This window comes from Manacus vitellinus, unplaced genomic scaffold (genome assembly GCF_001715985.3).
Source record: "Manacus vitellinus isolate BGI_N305 unplaced genomic scaffold, ASM171598v3 scaffold_44_pilon, whole genome shotgun sequence".
In the NCBI taxonomy this organism is placed as follows: domain Eukaryota; kingdom Metazoa; phylum Chordata; class Aves; order Passeriformes; family Pipridae; genus Manacus; species Manacus vitellinus.
In genome coordinates, this window is record NW_021940565.1 from 268121 (window position 1) to 286944 (window position 18824).

General features: G+C 52.1%; 1 protein-coding gene across 1 annotated transcript in view; it reads left to right on the top strand.

The window, feature by feature from the left end:
* Nucleotides 1-422: 422 nt before the first annotated feature.
* Nucleotides 423-18824, top strand: part of PAPPA2 (pappalysin 2) — an 81963-nt gene continuing 63561 nt past the window's right edge. Inside the window, exons 1-2 of the mRNA XM_018078947.2 lie at nucleotides 423-445; nucleotides 1461-2666. Coding sequence (XP_017934436.2) covers nucleotides 423-445; nucleotides 1461-2666 — 1229 coding nt within the window. The remainder of the gene's footprint in view (nucleotides 446-1460; nucleotides 2667-18824) is intronic.

Sequence of the window (18824 nt, forward strand, 5' to 3'; positions counted from 1 at the left end):
GTCTTTCTGCTTCCCTTTCACAATCCACAGGAAAACAAGAGTTGGCCAAAGCCCATCCGCCCACGGAGGCTTTGTGCGTGGCTGCCTTTGTAGTGAGCAGTGGCAGGGATCCGTGCCCGGGGTGGTTACGACCGTGGGATGGTTTAGAGGCCACCACCCATCTCGCTCTCAGTGAAAGTGATGGATGGAGGGAGGGGTGCAGCTTCCTGGGGTGCAGCGGGGCTTGACGTGACCTTTGCCGGCCACGTTTATGAGGGCTGGCAGGGGAGACGTGGGGTCATGGTAACCTGGCTTCAGTCACATCACCTGGATGAGAGCCAGGAGCTCCTGCTCCTCCTGGAGCTCCTGCTCCTCTACACCTCTGCCTCTCTCTGCTGGCTTCTTTGTAATCCTGGCAGCAGGTACAGTTTCCCCACGGCGTCATGTTGAGCATCCTCTGGGAAAGGTGAGACAGCAGGGCAGGACAGGAGTGCTTTGTTTTGGCCCACGATGCCCTGATGCCACAGAGATGGGCAGGCAGTGCCTGCAATGGGAATGGTGAGGGACAGGAGAACCCAGGCAGCAAGGAAAAGCAGGATGGAGAATAAGAAATGCCACAGCAGGGGTATAAAAAGGGTCTCTGGGCATGGAAGCAGGATTCACCAGCATAGGGACACTGTGTTGGAGTGATGAATGGGAGAGCAGGGGGCTCCCAGAAGATGCTGCTGGTGGGGCTCAAAGAGTGACTTCAAGCTCATCCATCTTAGCCAGTGAGGTGCATGAACATCCCGGCTGTGGTGGTGTAGGAACCCAGAGGCATTTATTTCAAGCAATGAGTGGTCCATTTGCCCTTGCCAGTATTTAAGTGTCTTATGGCCACCAATCCCCAAGGGCACTCAGTGCCTGCAAGCCTCCAGTTCTTGGCTGAGGTTTTTCAGCAGCCTGAGTTTGGGGGAAAGTCAGCACAGCTCCAGGTCTTACCCAGCCTAAAACAGGTTTGCAACACACCTGGGCACACAGCGAGAGGCTGAGCCTGAAGCTATTTCTGGGGATGGATTTATGCTCAGGTGACCTCAGGGGCTGAGGAGTGTACCTGCCAGGCAGTGCATCCCCTTCGGACCCTCTCCCGCCTGCGCTGGATGCATGACTGGGAGGGAAACTGGAGCGTAAAGGAGAGCTGTAAATCTGCCTGGAAGCTGTTGGGGAAGCAGTCCCTGGAGGAGGCTGTTTTGCTTTGGGTTGCTGTGCTCTAATTCTTAAAAGCTTTGGCCCGCAGATAAAAAGCTTAGCCTCTAATCCCATCCTGCCAGAGCACTCCTACAGAGAGCAGCTCAGAAACACCTCGCTCTTCGGCCTCTCCTCCCATCCATGCTCTTCCTCCCCTCTCCATCCCAACTCTCTGGCTCTGCCATCCCTCCTGGCTGCTCCACCTACTCATCCAAATGATTTTGAATGGGGGCTGTGTTGTCCCCCTGATGCAGCACCCACTGCCCAGCCTCTGCCCACCTTCATTTACCCACCACCAAGGACCCAGCTGGTGCTCCGGGGAGGAGTGGCAATGCTCTCAGGTCCTCACCAGCTCTCCTCTCTCTCCCCACCCCTATCCCCGACTCACTACCAGGTGTCTTCGACAACTGCTCGCACACGGCCAGCGACAGGGGCTGGGCGCTGGGCATCCGTGCCCTGCAGCTCGGGGGGAAGAAGGACGCCCGCTTCTTCTTCTCCCTGCGCACGGACCGGGCGGCCACCGCCACCGAGGTGACCTCCTACCACCGCTACCGCCCCGAGGCGTGGACACACCTGGCCACCAGCTATGACGGGCGCTGGATGGCCCTCTACGTGGACGGGGTGCGGGTCGGCCGTGCCGGCGGGCAGGAGGGACCCCTGCACAGCGCCTTCATGTCCTCCTGCCGCACGCTGCTGCTGGGGGGGGACGCCTGGGGCACCGCACACACTTTCCGGGGACACCTGGCCGGGCTGGCCCTGTGGCGTGGTGCCCTGCCCCAATCCCACCTCCAGCGTCCCTTCCTAGAGGAGGTGGCCGAGGGGGCGGCAGGGCTGGCTCTGGCCGCGGGCTTCGCCCACCCCCCGGAGGGACGCTGGGTGCCCTTTCGGGAGGGCGCCTTCCCCCAGCAGTGGGTGCTGCTGTCCCCGCCACCGCCCGTCCTGCGGCCACTGGGCCCCCCCGCGTGTGGGCAGACTGCCTGCGACAACGTGGAGCTGGTCTCCCACTACAACCGGCACTGGCCGCTGCGGAGCTGGAAGGTGGTGCGGTACCGGGTGGTGAACCTGGCGGAGGACGACGGCGGGCGGCCGACGGTCAGCTGGGAGCAGATCAGGCGGCAACACCGGGCACTGAGCGAGGCTTTCCGGCCCTACAACATCTCCTGGCAGCTCAGCTTGCTGGAGGTGCACAACTCCTCCCTGCGCCGCCGCGCCGTCCTCCTGGGCTGTGAGCCCAGCAAGGTGGGCAACGAGCGCTGCGACCCCGAGTGCGAGCACCCCCTCACCGGCTACGATGGCGGGGACTGCCGGCGGCCCGGCCGCTGCTTCTCCTGGAAGCGCCGCGACGGCGTCTGCCACATGGAGTGCAACAACGTGTTGGACGACTTCGATGACGGCGACTGCTGCGACCCCTGGGCCACCGACGTGGCCAGGACCTGCTTCGACCCTGACTCGCCCCATCGGTAGGTGTGGGGCTTATGGGGGGTGGTGGGTCAAGGGGTGGGGTGAACCCTCCCCCAGCACCCGCTCTGCACCTGGGTATCGCTTCCAACCAGTGGCTTCCCAGTGTGGGAAGGCAGAGGGGTGTTTTCCTGTGGGATAGGTGTGCTTGTCATCAAAGGAAGCAAATCCTACAATGTGACATAGCACCCCCTCTGTAAAGCCTTGTCGTTAAGTGTTTCCCCCTGCCCTAAAATGAGTGAGGGGTCGTGGGGAAAACCCCTGCAAGGAGATTCCCAGTGCAGGGCTGCCAGCCTCTGGCTACGTGCCAGAGGGACTGTGGGCATCCTCAGGGTGAGCAGAGTGGCCCCGAGCAAAGGATACTGCTTACCCTGATCCCACACACAGGATGCAGCAGGGGGATTGCTGCCCCTTCCCCAGCTTCCCTGGATATGCCTAAAGCCTGATTTCTTAATTTGTATTCGAAATACCTTTCCCTGAGTGCTGGAGAGGGGAGAAGGAAGTCATGGTGTAGATGTGAGGGGCTGTGCATGGGTGTACATGAGCCCTCCCAAATCCTGCCCCGTGGAGTGATGCCCTTAGGGAGATTCCCTTGGTCGGAGTAGGAAGTAGTGCCTTTACTCTGTGCTGCAGGTGCAAAATACTTTGTAAAATCCACGTGGAACAAAACCCACAGAGCATCAACACATGGTGCCAGGGGACCCTTGCTCTCCTCAGGGCCCTTTGGAGGCAGCAGCTGGGGAGGGATGGAGAGGGGTACCCCTGGGGTCCCCCATGCTGGGGGACCCCGGGGTGTTGGGGACAGTGTCCTCGGTGCAGTTGGTGACCTGCCCTCCTCACCAGAGCCTCTGAAGTGCCGACAGCCCCGCTGATGGCTTCCAGCACTTGGGGCTCTGCCAGGTGTACTTTCTGGCCGGAGACGGGGAAGGGAAAAAAAAGTCATGTCTTTTCCTTTTTTGTTTTGTTTTGTTTTTTTTTTTTTTTTCTTTTTTTAAAGCCGTTTCTGTCTCGGTGTCAGAGAAAATTGCTCATTCCCAGCTGCTGGCTCCCGGTGCCGGGCAGAGGTGCCCACCGGAGCGGGAGCAGTGTGGTGTAGATGGCAGCATCCATGGAGAAATGCTGCAAGGGAGGGTTTTAGGGACACGTTGCTCCTTTGATCTTCTTTCTCCTTCAGTTTTTTTTCCCTGTGCTCTGTGAGCAGGTAGGCTGCAGCCATAAATCCTTTTTTTCCAAACCTGCTTCTTTGCTCTGCTTCCTCCCAGGAGGGACATGGAAGGAGGAGGTGAGCAGGTGTCTCTGTTTGGGTGGTGGTGATAGAGAGGAGCAGGGCTTCCCCTCCTCCCTTCCTGAGCCTTTTTCACCCATCCTTCAGTTGTCTGAGAAAATACAGGAGGAGGATGGGGATCCTTTCTTCCAATGCATCCCAGCCACAGAGGGAGGCATCACACTGTGTCTCTGCCTGAGTAACACCCCCAGAAGATATTTTCTCACCTCTGGAATTCTCTGTGGTGACAGCCACCACTGTCACTCCGGGCCTGCCTGTCCTCTTGTTTCCCATTCTCTGAGCCAGCACAGAGCTGCTTTCCTGAGCAGGGAGGAGATGAACAGCCCTCCTGGCTGCACAACAACTCTCCCCTCGTGGTGGCCATCAGCACCCAACACCACTTGGCCTTGGCTCTGGCAGGGCCAAGGCTCAGTCCTTGCCCTGCGTGTGCATTTAGAGAAATGTTTTCATCCTCAGACAAAAAGGGCTCCACCTTAAATTAAAAAAGGCCAAATTTTTGCTGGTATGAATCAGGGCTTCCATTTGTCAGGATTTTCCCCTGAAAGTTGGGAAAGAAAACAAAACAAAACAAAACAAAAACCTTGCTTCTGTGGGAAAGGAATGGGAAAATGGAAACACTAGGGAAATAACAAATCTTTTGCAATTTTCTTTCCGCAGACCTCATTGGTCTGCTCAGAAGACAAGATTGATTGTTTGTAGGCTAAGCTCTGAAAAACGAAATCTGAAGTGCCTGGCATCTGGGAAATGTGGGGGCATGAGTAGAATCCTGTTGCCACTGAGCTCTTCTGAGCTGCCTTGGGCCAGCTTCTTCAGAGATCACAGAATAAAGGAGTCGTGGAGCGGTTTGGGTGGGAAGGGACCCTAAAGACCATCTTTTTCCACCCCTCCCACCATGGGCAGAGACACCTCCCACTAGACCAGGTTGCTCAAAGCACAGTCCAAACTGGTGACACTGGTGGACACCCACCCTCCCTGGGCTCAACTCTGCTGAGGGTGCTCTTCTTATTCTTCCTGGGGAAGAGTACATATGTTTGTGGGAAAACCACTGGGAAACTGGGTTTGGGAAAAACCAAGCTGAGATTGAGCTTGCCCAAGAGCACGGCCAGGCAGGTGGTGTTCCCCCAAAGCTGGAGGATGAATCCCAGGATACAGGAGCAGGAGACCTCAGCCTGAGGGGTTTTGTTCAGGCAGAGCTCCTGCCGAGCGAGTGCAAGGTATTATACTTAAATGAACATTTATGAGGAGCGGGGCAGCTGGCGAAGTTGCAGAAGGATTTTTAGGGTGGAAGCCAAAACGGGAGGAATAATGCGAAATAAAATTTAACAAACTGCGGAAAGGCGGCACAATGGGAGCCAGGTGCTTTGATGGGAACAACAGCTCTGGGTCTGTAACTGGAGGAGAGCAAGCAAGCGAGCGAGCTGGCTGCTGCTCCCCGAGACGCCTCTGCTTTTTCATCCCTCTGCCAGAGCCCAGGAGGGAGCTGAGGCTTTGGGAGAGCTGGGGGAGAGGGAACCCCCGCTGCGGACGGTGCTCTCTGCATCTCCTTTCAGATCAAGGTGGCAAGGCAAAAAAATCTCAGGATCTTTTTTCGTGAGCTAAATCATCTCTGCTTTATTTCATTTCAAGGCTCTCACAAAGAGTGGTTTGGATTTGAGTGTTTCTTAGTATGGCCAAAAATAATCAAAATGAGAAAGTCAGAGCGAGACACCGGGCAATTTCTTGCCAGCACTGTAGACAGATTGAGTCCATTTTTGTGAAGGGGCTCAATACCTTGTCTTGACTTGAACGACCTTAAGCACTCATGCAAAAGCTTTTACCATCCTAACACATCCCTCATTTCAAATCCCCTTCCCCTGGGCTGCAGCTTAGAGAGAGGCAAACCAGAGGGAAAAGCCTGAGGAACAGTGGATGGCTCCAGTGCTTCTTAACCAGGGCCACATCTGGTGCTGCCATATACCCTCACCCATGCTTAGCAGGGGAAAGAAATGAGTTTTGGAAAGAAGATTATTATTATTATTATTATTATTTTTATTAAAAGGGCATGTAGTGACAGGGCAAGGGGAAATGGCTTTAAGCTGAAGGAGGGCAGGTTTAGATTAGCTATTAAGAAGAAATCCTTCCTTGTTAGGGTGGTGAGGCCCTGGCACATGTTGTCTAGAGAATCTCTGACTGCCCCATCCCTGGAAGTGTTCAAGGCCAGGCTGGATGGGGCTTTGAGTAGTGGAAGGTGTCCCTGCCCATGGCACGGGAGTGGAACAAGACGAATTTTAAGGTCCTTTCCAACCCAAACCATTCTAAGATTCCATAAAAACTCTGGTGGGGATGCAGCCAACTGTGGCTGAGGCAGGAGCTGCCCCCAGCTCTGGGGTAGGGGATGATGCTGAAATGATGGCAGTGGCCATTCAGGCATCTTGTCGGGTCTTTCCTGCACCCCCTCTGGTAGCACATGGGACAAGACAAGCCCTGCTGTGCTCTGAGCCAGCTGGGCCACCACCCACATGCAAACCCCATCAGTGAGACTGTGCACTTGTGGCTGGAGGGAGACTTCAGCAAGAACTCTGGTGAAGAGCTGCGTGTAGACATCCCTGCAAGGCACCCCAACAGGACCCATGGGAAGCAAGTCAGGGATTTATCATTCACCCCGACCCACCACATAAGGAACGAGGGGACAGGCAACATCAGGAGAGCTGCCAACTGTTATCCTTCACCCAGTCTCATCCTGATTTAAAGCATATTCCAGGAGTTTCTGGCGGTGTAAAGTCAGGGCCTGAAGTAGAATTTGCCTTGGTTTTCTGCAGACTCCCATCTTCTTGCAGTGCCTGAGTGCTGCTGTAATTTTCTTGGAAGGAAGGCAGCAACAGCTCATTAACAGCAATTAACACTCAGCAAGGGTCCCCCTCGGGCAGTTAGTCAATGAGAGTCTGGTGTGTGACATAGTTAATGTGAAAAGAAAAACCAGAGGGGAGTCTGGAGAGCAGAGTGGCTAAGGGCTGAGCTGCTGGGCCTTTCATCTCGCTGCCCAAAGTAATGGCAGAAATAACTAAAGTGACAAAAGGAGGTGAAAAATGACGAGGTGTCTCCAGTCTTGGTGGCCTCCGCTGGGATGACCACGGCTGTGATGTTAAAGTGTACCTGATTAACAGGACACTTGATGGGTTTTAATGCAAGCTTAGCTGGCCTCCAGTCCTAAGGGAAGGGTGCTTAATTGGGTTAAGGCTGCTTGGGAACCTCCTGCTGTTTAAGCCTTGTCTTCAAAAGCTGATCCAGATTAACCTCACTAAATATCTCTGGTGGACAACCCCTGAAGATGAAAGAATCACTCCCAGCTATTCCCTGGCACTTGAGCAGCCCGTTGTCAGGAGATGTTCAGCTGAAAGTGGATGGAACTGAGGACATAAACGGTATCAAATTGAGAGCAGGTGGGGCAATGATGGCATTTATGGGGCCACAGCTGACCTGCTCAGACCTTAATCCCAACCAGATGTTAAAACAACATTCAAATTAGCTGCTCACTTCCCTTTCTTCTTCCCTTGCTACAGGATACCTTTCTCACTGTGAAAGAGGGCTGGTATGTACAATGTTATTTTAAAATTACAAGATTTGGGTGCAACCTGAAGTCACTAACAATTTGCAGAGCACAGATTCAACTGGAGGTGGTAGGTGGCTGCTGCTTGTGGTGGTTGGTCACTTGAAGGATGGATGGAGAGGGTGTTTTCAGTTATTTTCACTGCCTGTCAAGTGTGGAATGGAAGAGACTATGATGTTCCCATGAGGAAAGCAGGGCTGGGAGGTCCCCTGCTCAGGACCTGGCACCTCTTGGAGTTCTGTTGGCCTCTACCCAAATATTGTCCTGGTGTTCCCAAAGAACCAAGCCTCATGTGCTGGACTCAGGGCTTGAGGAGATGGGTGCTTTGGGAACACCAAAAGTGGCAGTGATGGGTTCAGTGGCTTCTGAGCTTGTTGCTTCTCCTCTCTAGCAGATCTGCTGGGACTGGGGGGATGCAGAAATAAATAGGACATTTTTTTGGAGCCTGATGGTTTGTTGGTGGATGCTTTAAAATTTCATGAGAGTGAATTTGGGCTCATTGGAAAACTTATTCTTCCCTTGTAGGAAAGTCCTCAGTCTCTGAGCTTTCCCATGGATAAATGATTTCAAAACTTGTCAAAGACAGGGGGGAATGTCCTTGGTGGACATTATATCAGATAGGAAGGATGTCCATCAAGCTGCTTGCTCATGATGGGACTTGGAGGCTACAGCCAGTGACACGAGCCCAGCAGTGGGATTTTGCTCCCAAGAGGGAGGATTTGGAATGGTGAGAAACTGCATTGCTATGGCAGAGGAGGTGGTGATGGGGGCTCCAGCATGGAGATTCAGTCTAAGGGTACACGTGGCAAGATCAAAGTCTGACTCAGCCCCTCCCTCAGGCCGGCAGGACTGTGGGAGTGGCGTCTTTCCAGGAGTAAAGAACTAAGCATTAAGGTGCTGCTGTCTAAGGGACCGTATCAGGTCTTGGGAACACTGTTCAGAAGCAGAAGGCTCCATTTCACACTGGCTTCTGGTGAGAACTGGGCTCTGTTAGCCCAGGGAGCAGAGCAGTGGGGCTGGAAGAGGAGCACAGAAGTGTAGAGGTGTCCAGGTCCAAGGGGTTCCTCCCAGTCTTTGCCTTCAGCTCTAACCAGAGCAGCTTGTTCATGTGCCCAAATCTTCTTCCCTGCTTTTTTTGAGGGGTGCTAAAAGTAGGAAATAAAGTCACAGTAACACACTCCCTTTCTTGCCAAGGTAGAAGGCTCAGGGGTTAATTTCCAACAAGCCTCTGCTGGAGGATGAGTCTTGCTCAGTCCCCCAAGCCTTCCTGTGAGCATGGAGCTGCCTGGCAGCGTGTTCCTGGAGGAACCTGCCAGGTCCCCCCAGGGGTGACCACATCTCCACGGGAGAGGGAGAACACGATCTGCGTGTGAGCGAGGGCACAGGACCCCTGCCCAGTGGCTGTAGGCAGCCTGGGTGCTTTCGGGGAAAACAGCTGTCCCAGATGTGAGCTATTGTTCTAGCAAACACCACTGACTCGGGGGCTCACTTGAGGGGGGCCGATTGTATCGGGATGGCAATTGTGAAGGAACAGCGTGTGTCCGATGGCTGGGAGGGGTCACTCTTTGTCAGCCCTCCCCAGGACTCCTCCTCATCCCACTGTACCCACCCTGTGGGTGGAGGACTCTGGCTGAGCCCCTGGCCAGGCTGGCAAGACCACAGGAACCGAAATGGCAGGAGCTCAGCAGCCACCCTGGCCGGGATGTCTGGTGGGACAGCGTTGGCCGGGCGCTGGTGGGGTCTCTGGTGTGATTAAATCCATGTTGGGTTGGCAGGCTGAGCTGCAGCCACTGGAGTCCTTAAGTGAACATACTGCTTTTCGTTTTCCTTGGCCCAGCCACCACTGTTATTTAGGAAATCAAGTTGCCCCCTTGCAGAGGGCGATGGGGCGAGAGGGAATGAGTCCAGCATCGCCCGAACCCGCCGGGATGGTGTGAGTTAGAGGACTTGTTTTGGAGGTTTTTAGGAAGGATGAGGGTGCTGAGTCTTTGTGACTGTCGCCTCCCAAGGGCTGTGCTGGGGACCAGAGGCAGCCTTGGATTTTCTTCGTTTGTTTTGTTTGCCGTCAGTGTATGATCGTTACGTTACAGAATTTCCCCAATAAATTATCTTGTGTCCTTTTTATATCTGTGAGGGAGGCATTTTTAGAATGCTGGCTTGTGCTCTCCGGCTGGGACACCCAATTGCCTGGATCTAAAAATAAGTTGCAGGCTTGGGACTTGGTTTTACCCTTAAAAAAATAAATATATATAAATATAAAGCAAGGACAAGATATTTAGCTTTAATAGATTTTTTTTTTTTTCTGCGTCTCAGTCCCTTTACTGACAAATATAAAGACTGCAAATTTTGCCCTTCAGTGAGCAGTTTAGGGCGAATGTAGCAAAGGTTTGGATCCTTTGGGAAGACTGAACGTTGCCATCACGGTGAAGAGTGCCTGAGGAGGGGGTTATTGACCACAGGGCTGTGTGGTTCCACTTGCAGAGGAAAATAGGAGCTGTTGGCTCAATTCCCTGTGAGCATCATCCCTGCTCAGCAAATTTATCCACTGCTGGCAGCCCTGTTAAAGGGTCTTTCTTCTCCCCCTGCTCTGGGAGATGGGTGGGAGAGGAGGAAGCCCCTGGTGAAGAGCTGGACACTTGCTTTCCATTGAACAGCAGTGGGATGTGGGAGCTTAACTTTCCTGAGCTCCTTGGAAAGCCCTGCACAGCGGAGATCACATGTTCTAAGATGTCTGCAAACTCCTGCTTGTGCTGTGGGCAAGGGAAACTGAGGTACACAAGTCTTGGATGTCTTCCCCCCAGTTGTGCAGCAGTGAGGTGCTGCCACTGATGTTGCCGTGGGGCCTCCTGCCTCCTAGTCCCTGGATGGGGATGGGAGGCATTTAGTGAAGGGGGATGAAGCCTCTCTGTCCTGGCTAAATGCAAGGCAAAAAAACAACACTGCTTCCCTTTGTCTGGAGTGCTTTGCTGAGCCTCCTGGCCCTGAGAGTTTGCTCAGCCACAAGAAGCCCATGCAGTGCTGTGGGAGAGCAGGAGCATTGCACCCACTGATGTTATCCCCTCCACCTCCCTCGGCAGGTTGTGAACTGCACTGTAAAAATTGGCAGTGAAATCTGGGCTCCTGGGGAACCCTGACTTGTGTTCAGAGACCTTAAGACCTCCCTAAACCTGGAATGTCGCTTCATATTTTTGTTTCAGGCAAAAAGTAAGAGACAACTGATTTACAGGTCTGTTTTTGTGGGTTAGGTGGGACAGGGCTGATCTGTGTGCAGCCTAAGACGGGCAAAAAGTGCTGTAAAACTTGGTCCTGGCCTGAGATGGTTTTTTTTTTTCTTATTTTGCTGTGAAACAAACAATCCAGGCAGAAAGGGAACCATACCTGGCTTTGTTTAGCTTGGAACCTGCTCTAGAATAACTTGCCACTGTTGAGTTCTGCCTCCCAAAACCGCAAGGGGCTGCAAACATATTTCTCCATTTCCCCTGGCGCTTCTCACTCGCCCTCTCTCACACATGCTCCGTGTAACGCCAGCCAGCATCAACATTGTCAAAAAAAGGCGAGTGCTTACCCCAGGCTGTGGACAGTGAGCCTTTCTGGAGTGTTTTGGTGGGTGCTGGAGCTGGGATTTCGCCTGTGCTGGGCTTCAGAGGGCAACCCTGGGCTCCCCTCTCTCCCTGAGCTGCTGCTTCACTGCCTTTCTGCCTGGCAGGATTCTTTTCTGTCTCCTGAATGGTTCCAAAGTGGATTTTTAACTCTTTCTTTTGAAATCTTTTGACTAACTCCCCACAAATACTGCTCTTTCCCTGTTTTCACTGATAATGTCTCAGAGAAGTTGTGGATGTCCCATCCTTGGAAGTTTTTAGGTCAGGTTGAACAGTGCTGGGAGCAACCTGGGCTAGTGGAATGTGTCCTGCCCATGGCAGGGGGGTTGGAATGAGATGATCTTTAAGGTCTCTTCCAACCCAAACCAATCCATTATACTTGGGCATGGAAGTGGCAGCCCCATTACTGGGGTGGAAGCAGATGGTAACCTGCAATATTTTTCTCCTTTGCTTCTCCTCCTCATTGGTGGAATAAGCAACAGGCTGTGACTCAGAATTCTCTAATTCCTGCTATGTTGGGTTTTTGAAGGGGAAGGAAAGAGAGAGCAGGAGGACTGCTATCCCTTTGAAATTTGGGAGTTTTCAAGTCTTTGTGGGTTTTTTTTTTGTCTTATTCTGTGCCCATGACATTCACTCAACTTTGCTGCCCTGCACACACATGGCTTTGAATCTCCTCTTTGCAGTGGCTGAACCCACCCTTTGTTTTCAAACAGGTAAAAATCTTGGGGCACCTGTGCCCCTGCAGGTTCATGAAAAAGGCAGACAGGAGAGGAGGGGTGGGAAAAGTGGGGAATAGCTCAGCCTTGCGCTGAGCCTTGGTAGGCCTTGGAGAGCTGGTGGGGGTGATAACCCTAAATACCTTCCCTGGTTGGGGCAGGGGGGCTTCAGTCAGGAATAAATATCAGGGCTTAGTCTGTCCATTGCTTCCAGGATTACTGCTTAGTAATTAGTACATTCCTTTGGAGTTCACTCGATGTTTTTGGTGTGTGTTAACCCCAGACAGTCCAAGACTTTTATCTGAGACACTTCCCCGTAGGATCATCTGCTGGGAGCCCGCAGGTTGAGTTTAAACCCAGGAGTCACATGTGTCTCTTCAGCTCCCCTGTGAGCAACAGGGCTTGCATCACCCACGAGAGACGGTCCACGTGTGCCACGCTGGGAGCATCTGGCTCTGCATCACCGCCCCGGTGTCTGATGAAAGACATCCCTGCGCCCTGATGGGGCTCAGATGGGCCGCGCGTGTGTCGGGATGATCTCAGCCGCGGGGGAACGGTGGAGCCTCTCCGAGGAAGAGAGCGGCCCTGATTCACTGGGATAGAAATAGAAAAGCCGAACGAGCAAATGGAAAACTCCTTATTGACCAGGTCCCGGCAGTTTAAATGGGTTTTTACTACCTGTTCCAGTATTCATTTGAAAAATCATGCGCATTTACTCATACGCGCTCCAATCGGATGGTTTTTAAGCCATTAAGGCCCATTGGGTCAATAACCACCATTTTCAAAAATCTATTAAATTCCCATTTCCGTGGAAATAGAGCTTTTACAATTGATCATGGCTACCGACTCCCATTAAAGTAAACCCCAAATGCTATCAACTCCCCCAAGATGCAGAGCACTAAAAGACAGTTTGACAGGACAGATTTATCCCAGGGGAAAGTTGATGGCCCATTATGCTTAAGCAGCATGAGGATTGTCACATAAGGCAGGAAGTTTATGGGACTTGCATGGATTTGTCCTCCCTGAGGGGGGTGAAAAGGAAGGCTCATGGGTAGAATCACCACTGCTATCATAAGCTCAAAGCCAGGCTCCTGCAGGAGGCTTTTGGGAAACATTTGGCTTATTTTGTATTAAGTTTCAAGTGTGTACAGGCTTTGGTTGTTTGGCAGAACCAAATGATGCTTTAGGGGTGAAAGGCTGTAAGAAATGTTGAATTTGTGGGTCGATTCTTGGTGGCACAGGGTTTCCTTTGTTGTGTAGGTCTCCATAGCAGAGGTGTTCCAGCCCTCTCATCATCTCTGTGGCCTCCTCTAGACTTGCTCCAACAGGTCCAGGTTTTTCTTATTCTGGCAGCCCCAGAGCTGGATGCAGCACTGCAGGTGGGGTCTCATGAGACTGGAGTAGAGGGGAAAAATCCAATTCCTTGTCCTGCTGGTCACACATCTTTCCATGCATGTCCCAGTCCTAAAACTGAAGCAGAGAGAGGCTGTGTGCCCCTGCTGAGCACTGGACATGGAAGGTTACAGCTCTGGCAGGTCCACCCCAGGAGGTGCCCCAAAGGGCTGAGAGCCATCAGTGTGGCTGTTGTCCCCTCTGAGAGCAGGCTCCAGTTTTCAGGACATGCACCAAGGATGGGAGAAGAGCAGTGCAGAAGAAAGGGGTCCCAGCCCCGGCTCCCACATCTTGGCTTGGCAGAGCAGCACCCAGGGAGCTCTGCAGCCCAGCTGTCCTCCCTGATTAGGGCTTTGCTGTTCCCATCCCTGCCAGACAGCAGCAGCTCTCTGGACACAGGCAGGCTGCCGGCGTCAGCCCAGAGCTGCCGTGCCCCCAAGCAGGAGGGGTCAGGTGGTCCCTGCCGAGCTAGAGGCCACGCTCCCCTTGTTTGTCTCCCTTCATGCCTCCTTCAATCAGCCTCACCGCAGCCCTCTGCTCCCTCCTGCAGCCCTGCATTTCTCTGCTGTGTGTGTCTGATCCCAAACCAGCACTCCTCTTCCTGCTGCCCTCGCCTCTCCGAGCCCTTTCTGCTGCGGGGCCAGGTCTAGGTGCCTCCTCCATAAGGCCACTGTGAAAAGATGCCCCTTCCCCTCCAGCAACAGTGGTGATGTTGGATGGTATTTGTGATGGGAGTGGAGGAGGCACTCTGGTGAATTAGTCCCTTCCTCCTTAAGGGAATTTAACTTGAGGTGGGTGGAGAGGAACAAGTGGGTTCTTGTTCCTTAGGGAGAGGGTAGGCAACTGTCCCTAGAACAAGTGTTAAAGGACTTTATCTTGGGATAGTAGTATAATGGGTTCTGTGTTAGGCATCAGAACCACTTGACCATTTGGGGTCATTGGTGGTCGGCCTTGGTGCTTCCTGGAGTGCAGGACTGGCTCCTCCAGGAGCTCGGGAGAGACTGTAGGTCTGCTGAATACCCACAGACATCAGAATTTATTTTGTTTTTGAAACTGAAATGCAAGTGGTCAAGTGTTTCTGCTGGTGCCTGGGTCCAAATGAGTGTTTCTCAAAAACCTTACCTCCTTCTAAGGTGTCCTAGGGCTGGTGGTACCTCAGTTGTAGCTGGGAAGCCTATCCAGGCACATGGAGATGTGCTGGGATTCCCAGCAGAGCCATCCCAGGAGGCCCTCAGACAGACTGTGGTGCCCACCACATGCATGGCAGCCCGTAGCTGAGTGAGACAGTGAGCCAGCTGTGTCCTCAGGGTGCAAACATCCCAAAACCAGTGTTTTTCCATGATCCAATCATCTGATGCACATGTGCACCCCACTGGTGTGGGTGTCCCGAGGGTGCCCACCGTGCTGTGAGGGCACAGCTGGGGGTAAACCTCTCTTGAGGCTTATTCTCATGGATTCAATACAAGTGGGGGACCGTCCTCAGTTCAACCCCAAAAACATGGGTGCCAGTGTGCCACATGGAGCCAGCCTTAAAATATGCACCCAGCCTTAAAACTGGTCCCTGCCCCCTTGCCCTGCACGTAAGCTGTCAACAGAGCTGTAACAAGATCCAGAGAGGAAAGCAGCATGTGGCAGAAAAGCAAACAGTCTCTGAGCAGGCTGATGGGGAGGAATTAATGTGGCTTTCCTAAAGTCAGGTGCCCTGTCGTAGATCCAGAGGCAAAGGCAAGTCCTTGATGCCCAGCTGTGGCTGTGCTCTATGTTTAGGAGAATCTTGAATGTAAAGAGTTCTTCCCATTTAAAGGTAAGGGAATCAAGCAGAGAAAGAGATACCCTTAGCTTAATGTGAGCTTCTGAGTCTGCTCAAAGCCAAAAGAGAAGCATATCAGAGGTGGAAAAGTGGACAAATACCTGTTGAGAACTGCAAGGGCATTGCCAAGGTGTGCAGAGATGCATTTAGAAAAGGAAAAACTCAGCTTGAATTGAAACTGGCCACAGATATAAAAAACTAGAAGAAAGGGTAAAATTTTTTGCAATAACAATCAGCCATTGGAATAATCTCCCCAGGGAAGTGGTGGATTCCCTGACAGTAAACACTTCTAAGATTCAGCTGGACAGGCTGCTGGGCTCTCTTGTCTAGGCTGCTTTTGCCAAAAAAGGTTGGACCAGATGATCCTTTAGGTCCATTTCAACCCAGTATTCTGATTCTATGATTCCCAGGAGAAGGGCCAGCAAGTGCAGCACACCTTTGCCTGCTTTCCCGCTGGCAGAATTTGGGATCTCTCAGTGCAGGTGGCTGGTTAAAAATTTGACATCTTTGGCAGAGTTATTCAGAGCTTGTTCAGAGAGGGCATTGCATGTCCTTCACTGACTTTCAGGTGATCACATCTGCATCAGTCCCTGTGTTTAAGCATTTCCATCTTTTTTTTTTTTGAAAGACGAGGCAGGAAGGTGAAAGTAATAACATGGAGACCTTTATATCTGAAAGTCTGCAGAAATTTTCATATGGATTTAAAGTCTGTCAGAGAGAGAAATTTCTGCACTCTTCCCTCTTGCTGTTTGCCCCCTGTTCTGTATCCCTATGTCCCACACCTTCAGAGTTGGGACTTGCCACCTCCCCAGAGGTTCATCTTCCCTCCCTACCGGTCCAGATGGCACTTCAGCCCCCATCCAGCTGCTGCCACCTTTTTATTTCCTTTCCTTTATCTTGAGCTCTGCTCCTCTACCATGTGTTTAATCTTGGATAAAGGTGAAGACCATACTGTAACTGTCCAGGGATGCATCTTAATTATACTGAGCTTCAGCTTCACCTTCCCTGCTCAGCAGATTTGATTCTTCCTTCTTTTGCCCTTTTTATTTCTGAAAAGGTCTTTTTTTCTTTGTTTTCACTGGAGTCAGCTTGATTTCAGGGAATTCCCATTTCACCCCATCCTCTCTGTCGTTTCAGATGCAGCAGTATCTGCTGATTAGTCCTGGTTCTCAATTCTTCATTCAAGACCTGTGTTCATCCCTCAATTTAAGTTGATCTGAATCAACTCATTATTAGTTCAGGCCAAGTTTTCTTTCTCTCATCTGCCCCTCCATAATTTCTACAACGCTTACCAAAACCAGGTCTAAAATAGCACTGCCTTTGGCTGATTCACTGATGATTTAGTGAATAACTTTTTAGCCAACACTTCCAGGAATATCTGGGCCATGCCATTGTTAGCAGCACTTATTCTTCAGCCTATCTCAGGGCAAAATGCCCTGCAGGCTTTCTGGTCTGACACTAGTGTTATTGTCTTTCTTTCCCAAATCTGACCTCAAGAAGTTGCGTACTACCCTCTGCTGTAACTGGGAGCTTGCCTGCTGTGTGATCCACAGCCTTCTTGCTCCCTTTCCCCAGTAAATCTGTATGGAAGGGTCACAGGCTTGAACAACAATGGGGCTTTTTGGTCCCATCTGCAGCTTTGCCAGGGCAGTCCTCTGACCCTGCAGCACCTGCTACTGCTTTGGTCCCCAGGCCAGGTCCTGCTCACACATGGAGATTGAGGGTTAAATCTGAATCCAACTGGAGTTGCTCATGCATAAGGAAACCTCCTGATCCCGAGAGACCCTGTTTTGCCCTGTTGCCCTCTTTGACACCTTGATACTCAGTCACTCATGCAAAGTTTAAACGGTGCTGCCAGTGAGGGCTGCTTCCTAGGCTGCTGTTCTCCTCATGCTGCCTGTGCCTCAGAGGTGGGTTTTTCCAGGCATGCCCAAGAGCTGTGATGTCCTCATCCCCTGTGGACTCAAATGCTCTTTGGCCAGAGTCCAACACACAGTGAGGCTGATGAAAGACTCCTGAGCACTACAGAGGGTATTATTCCAGCAGTGTTGTGCTTCCTGTGATCCCAGGGGAATGTCTGGCTGTTTCTCAGCCTTCCCTTCACATCTTGCATGTGTTTTGTATCTGGCTGTGTTACCAAAGCCTGTCCAGATGAGAGTCATTTGGATGTTGCTGCCTTGTCAAGTTGTCATGATGCTGGCAACGATGTTTGTGGCGTACCAGCATAGTGCTGGACTGGAGTCAGAGCTCCTAGACCGTGGTCATGGGGATGCAAGGAGTCTTAGTAAGTGCAGGACTTAAAAATACAGCATTCCCCAGGCTGAATTAACACCAGAAATTCCAGGGCAGGTAAACCTGGCGTGTGAGGCAGCTTCAGTTACAAAGGACCACCATCAGCCCAGCGTGGAGGCAGCCCAAGTGACCCACCTGGGCTTGTGTGCTGTGCCAGGGTGGTGCTGTGTTTATGTTGTGGTGGTGGGCTCTGTCTGCCCGTGCCAGGGGAGAAGGCAGGCAAGGCTGAGACGGGATGGGAACAGGGATGAGGGTTAACAAATTCTAGCAAGGAAGATTCACTCATGCAAGCAGAGAGCCCAGGACTGGAGGATTATCTCTTTAGACTTCCCTGCTAAAGAGCCACCGTGGAGAGGAGCCCTTTGGTGGCGTGAATTGGAAGATAATCACTTCGGCTCCCCATGTGGAGGAGCATCTCCCTTTGTGGAGGATATGGGGAATTTAGTGTCTGCTCTCCAAAAATGTTCATGCCACTTGAACCAGCCACCTGTCTTCATGAACTGAGCTGTGGCTCTTGGGCTTGTGTCTGCTGCCTCGGAGACGAGGTTGCTGTGTGTTGCATTAACCCTTTGCAGCCTCGGAGAAATGTGTCATCTGCATGCTGAAAGTGTTATTGGCTGACTGGTGCTCATTTCTGGGAAGTCTGAGGGATTCCTCATTTGTCAAGCAGAGGTTTGGGGGAAAAGGGAGCCTCTCTGCTTGCGGGGAGTAGGAAGAGGAATTTCCTTGCGGTGGTTGAAGGACATGAAAGCAGAGCCAGGAATCCCCTGTGACTTCATTAGGCTGTATGGTTAGCTGGAGCTGGCTGGCTCTCAAGTATTTTCCAGTTGTCCATGGAGGGCACTTGGACAGCTTCCACCCAGCCCCACTCCCACATCCCCTCTGAAATGTCTACAGGGAAAAGACTCCTATTTTTGAGTCGCAGTGGAATTCCTGTGGCATTACACACTGCATCCTTTGCAGTACCCAGAGAATTCAGTTTAATTTATGGTACTGCACAGGATACATGCTGGCCTTGCTTTTCAATTGGAGGTGCCATCTTTTGCTTCTTGGTGGTCATGGCTCCTTTGTGGCCCTGAGGCTTCCTGGTATGATACGGCTGTCACTGAAAAATGCCACTCTTGCTCCTCATCTCCCACCTTAAACCACGTCAGGCTCGTGTTACAGCTTGATTGTACATTCTGCTGCCCCACAGATCAGCAGATCCTCTCCTCTCACCCACCTCTGCACCAGCAGTGGTCCTGTTGTTGCTGCCAGAAATTCCTGCTGGGAAAGCAGCAACAACTCTGCCTCCCCAGGGGTATGTCAAGCCTTCTCCTTTGTCCAAGCCAGCCCAGAGCCTGACTTACAGTCATGATTGGGAAGATGCTGCTATCCCCCTTAAAGTTTAGGATAAAGTTGTCCAAGGAAAAGCATGAGAAAAGGATGTGAGGGTTCTCCAGGGAGGTCTGGCATTGTGGATGAGAGTGATGTTTTTACT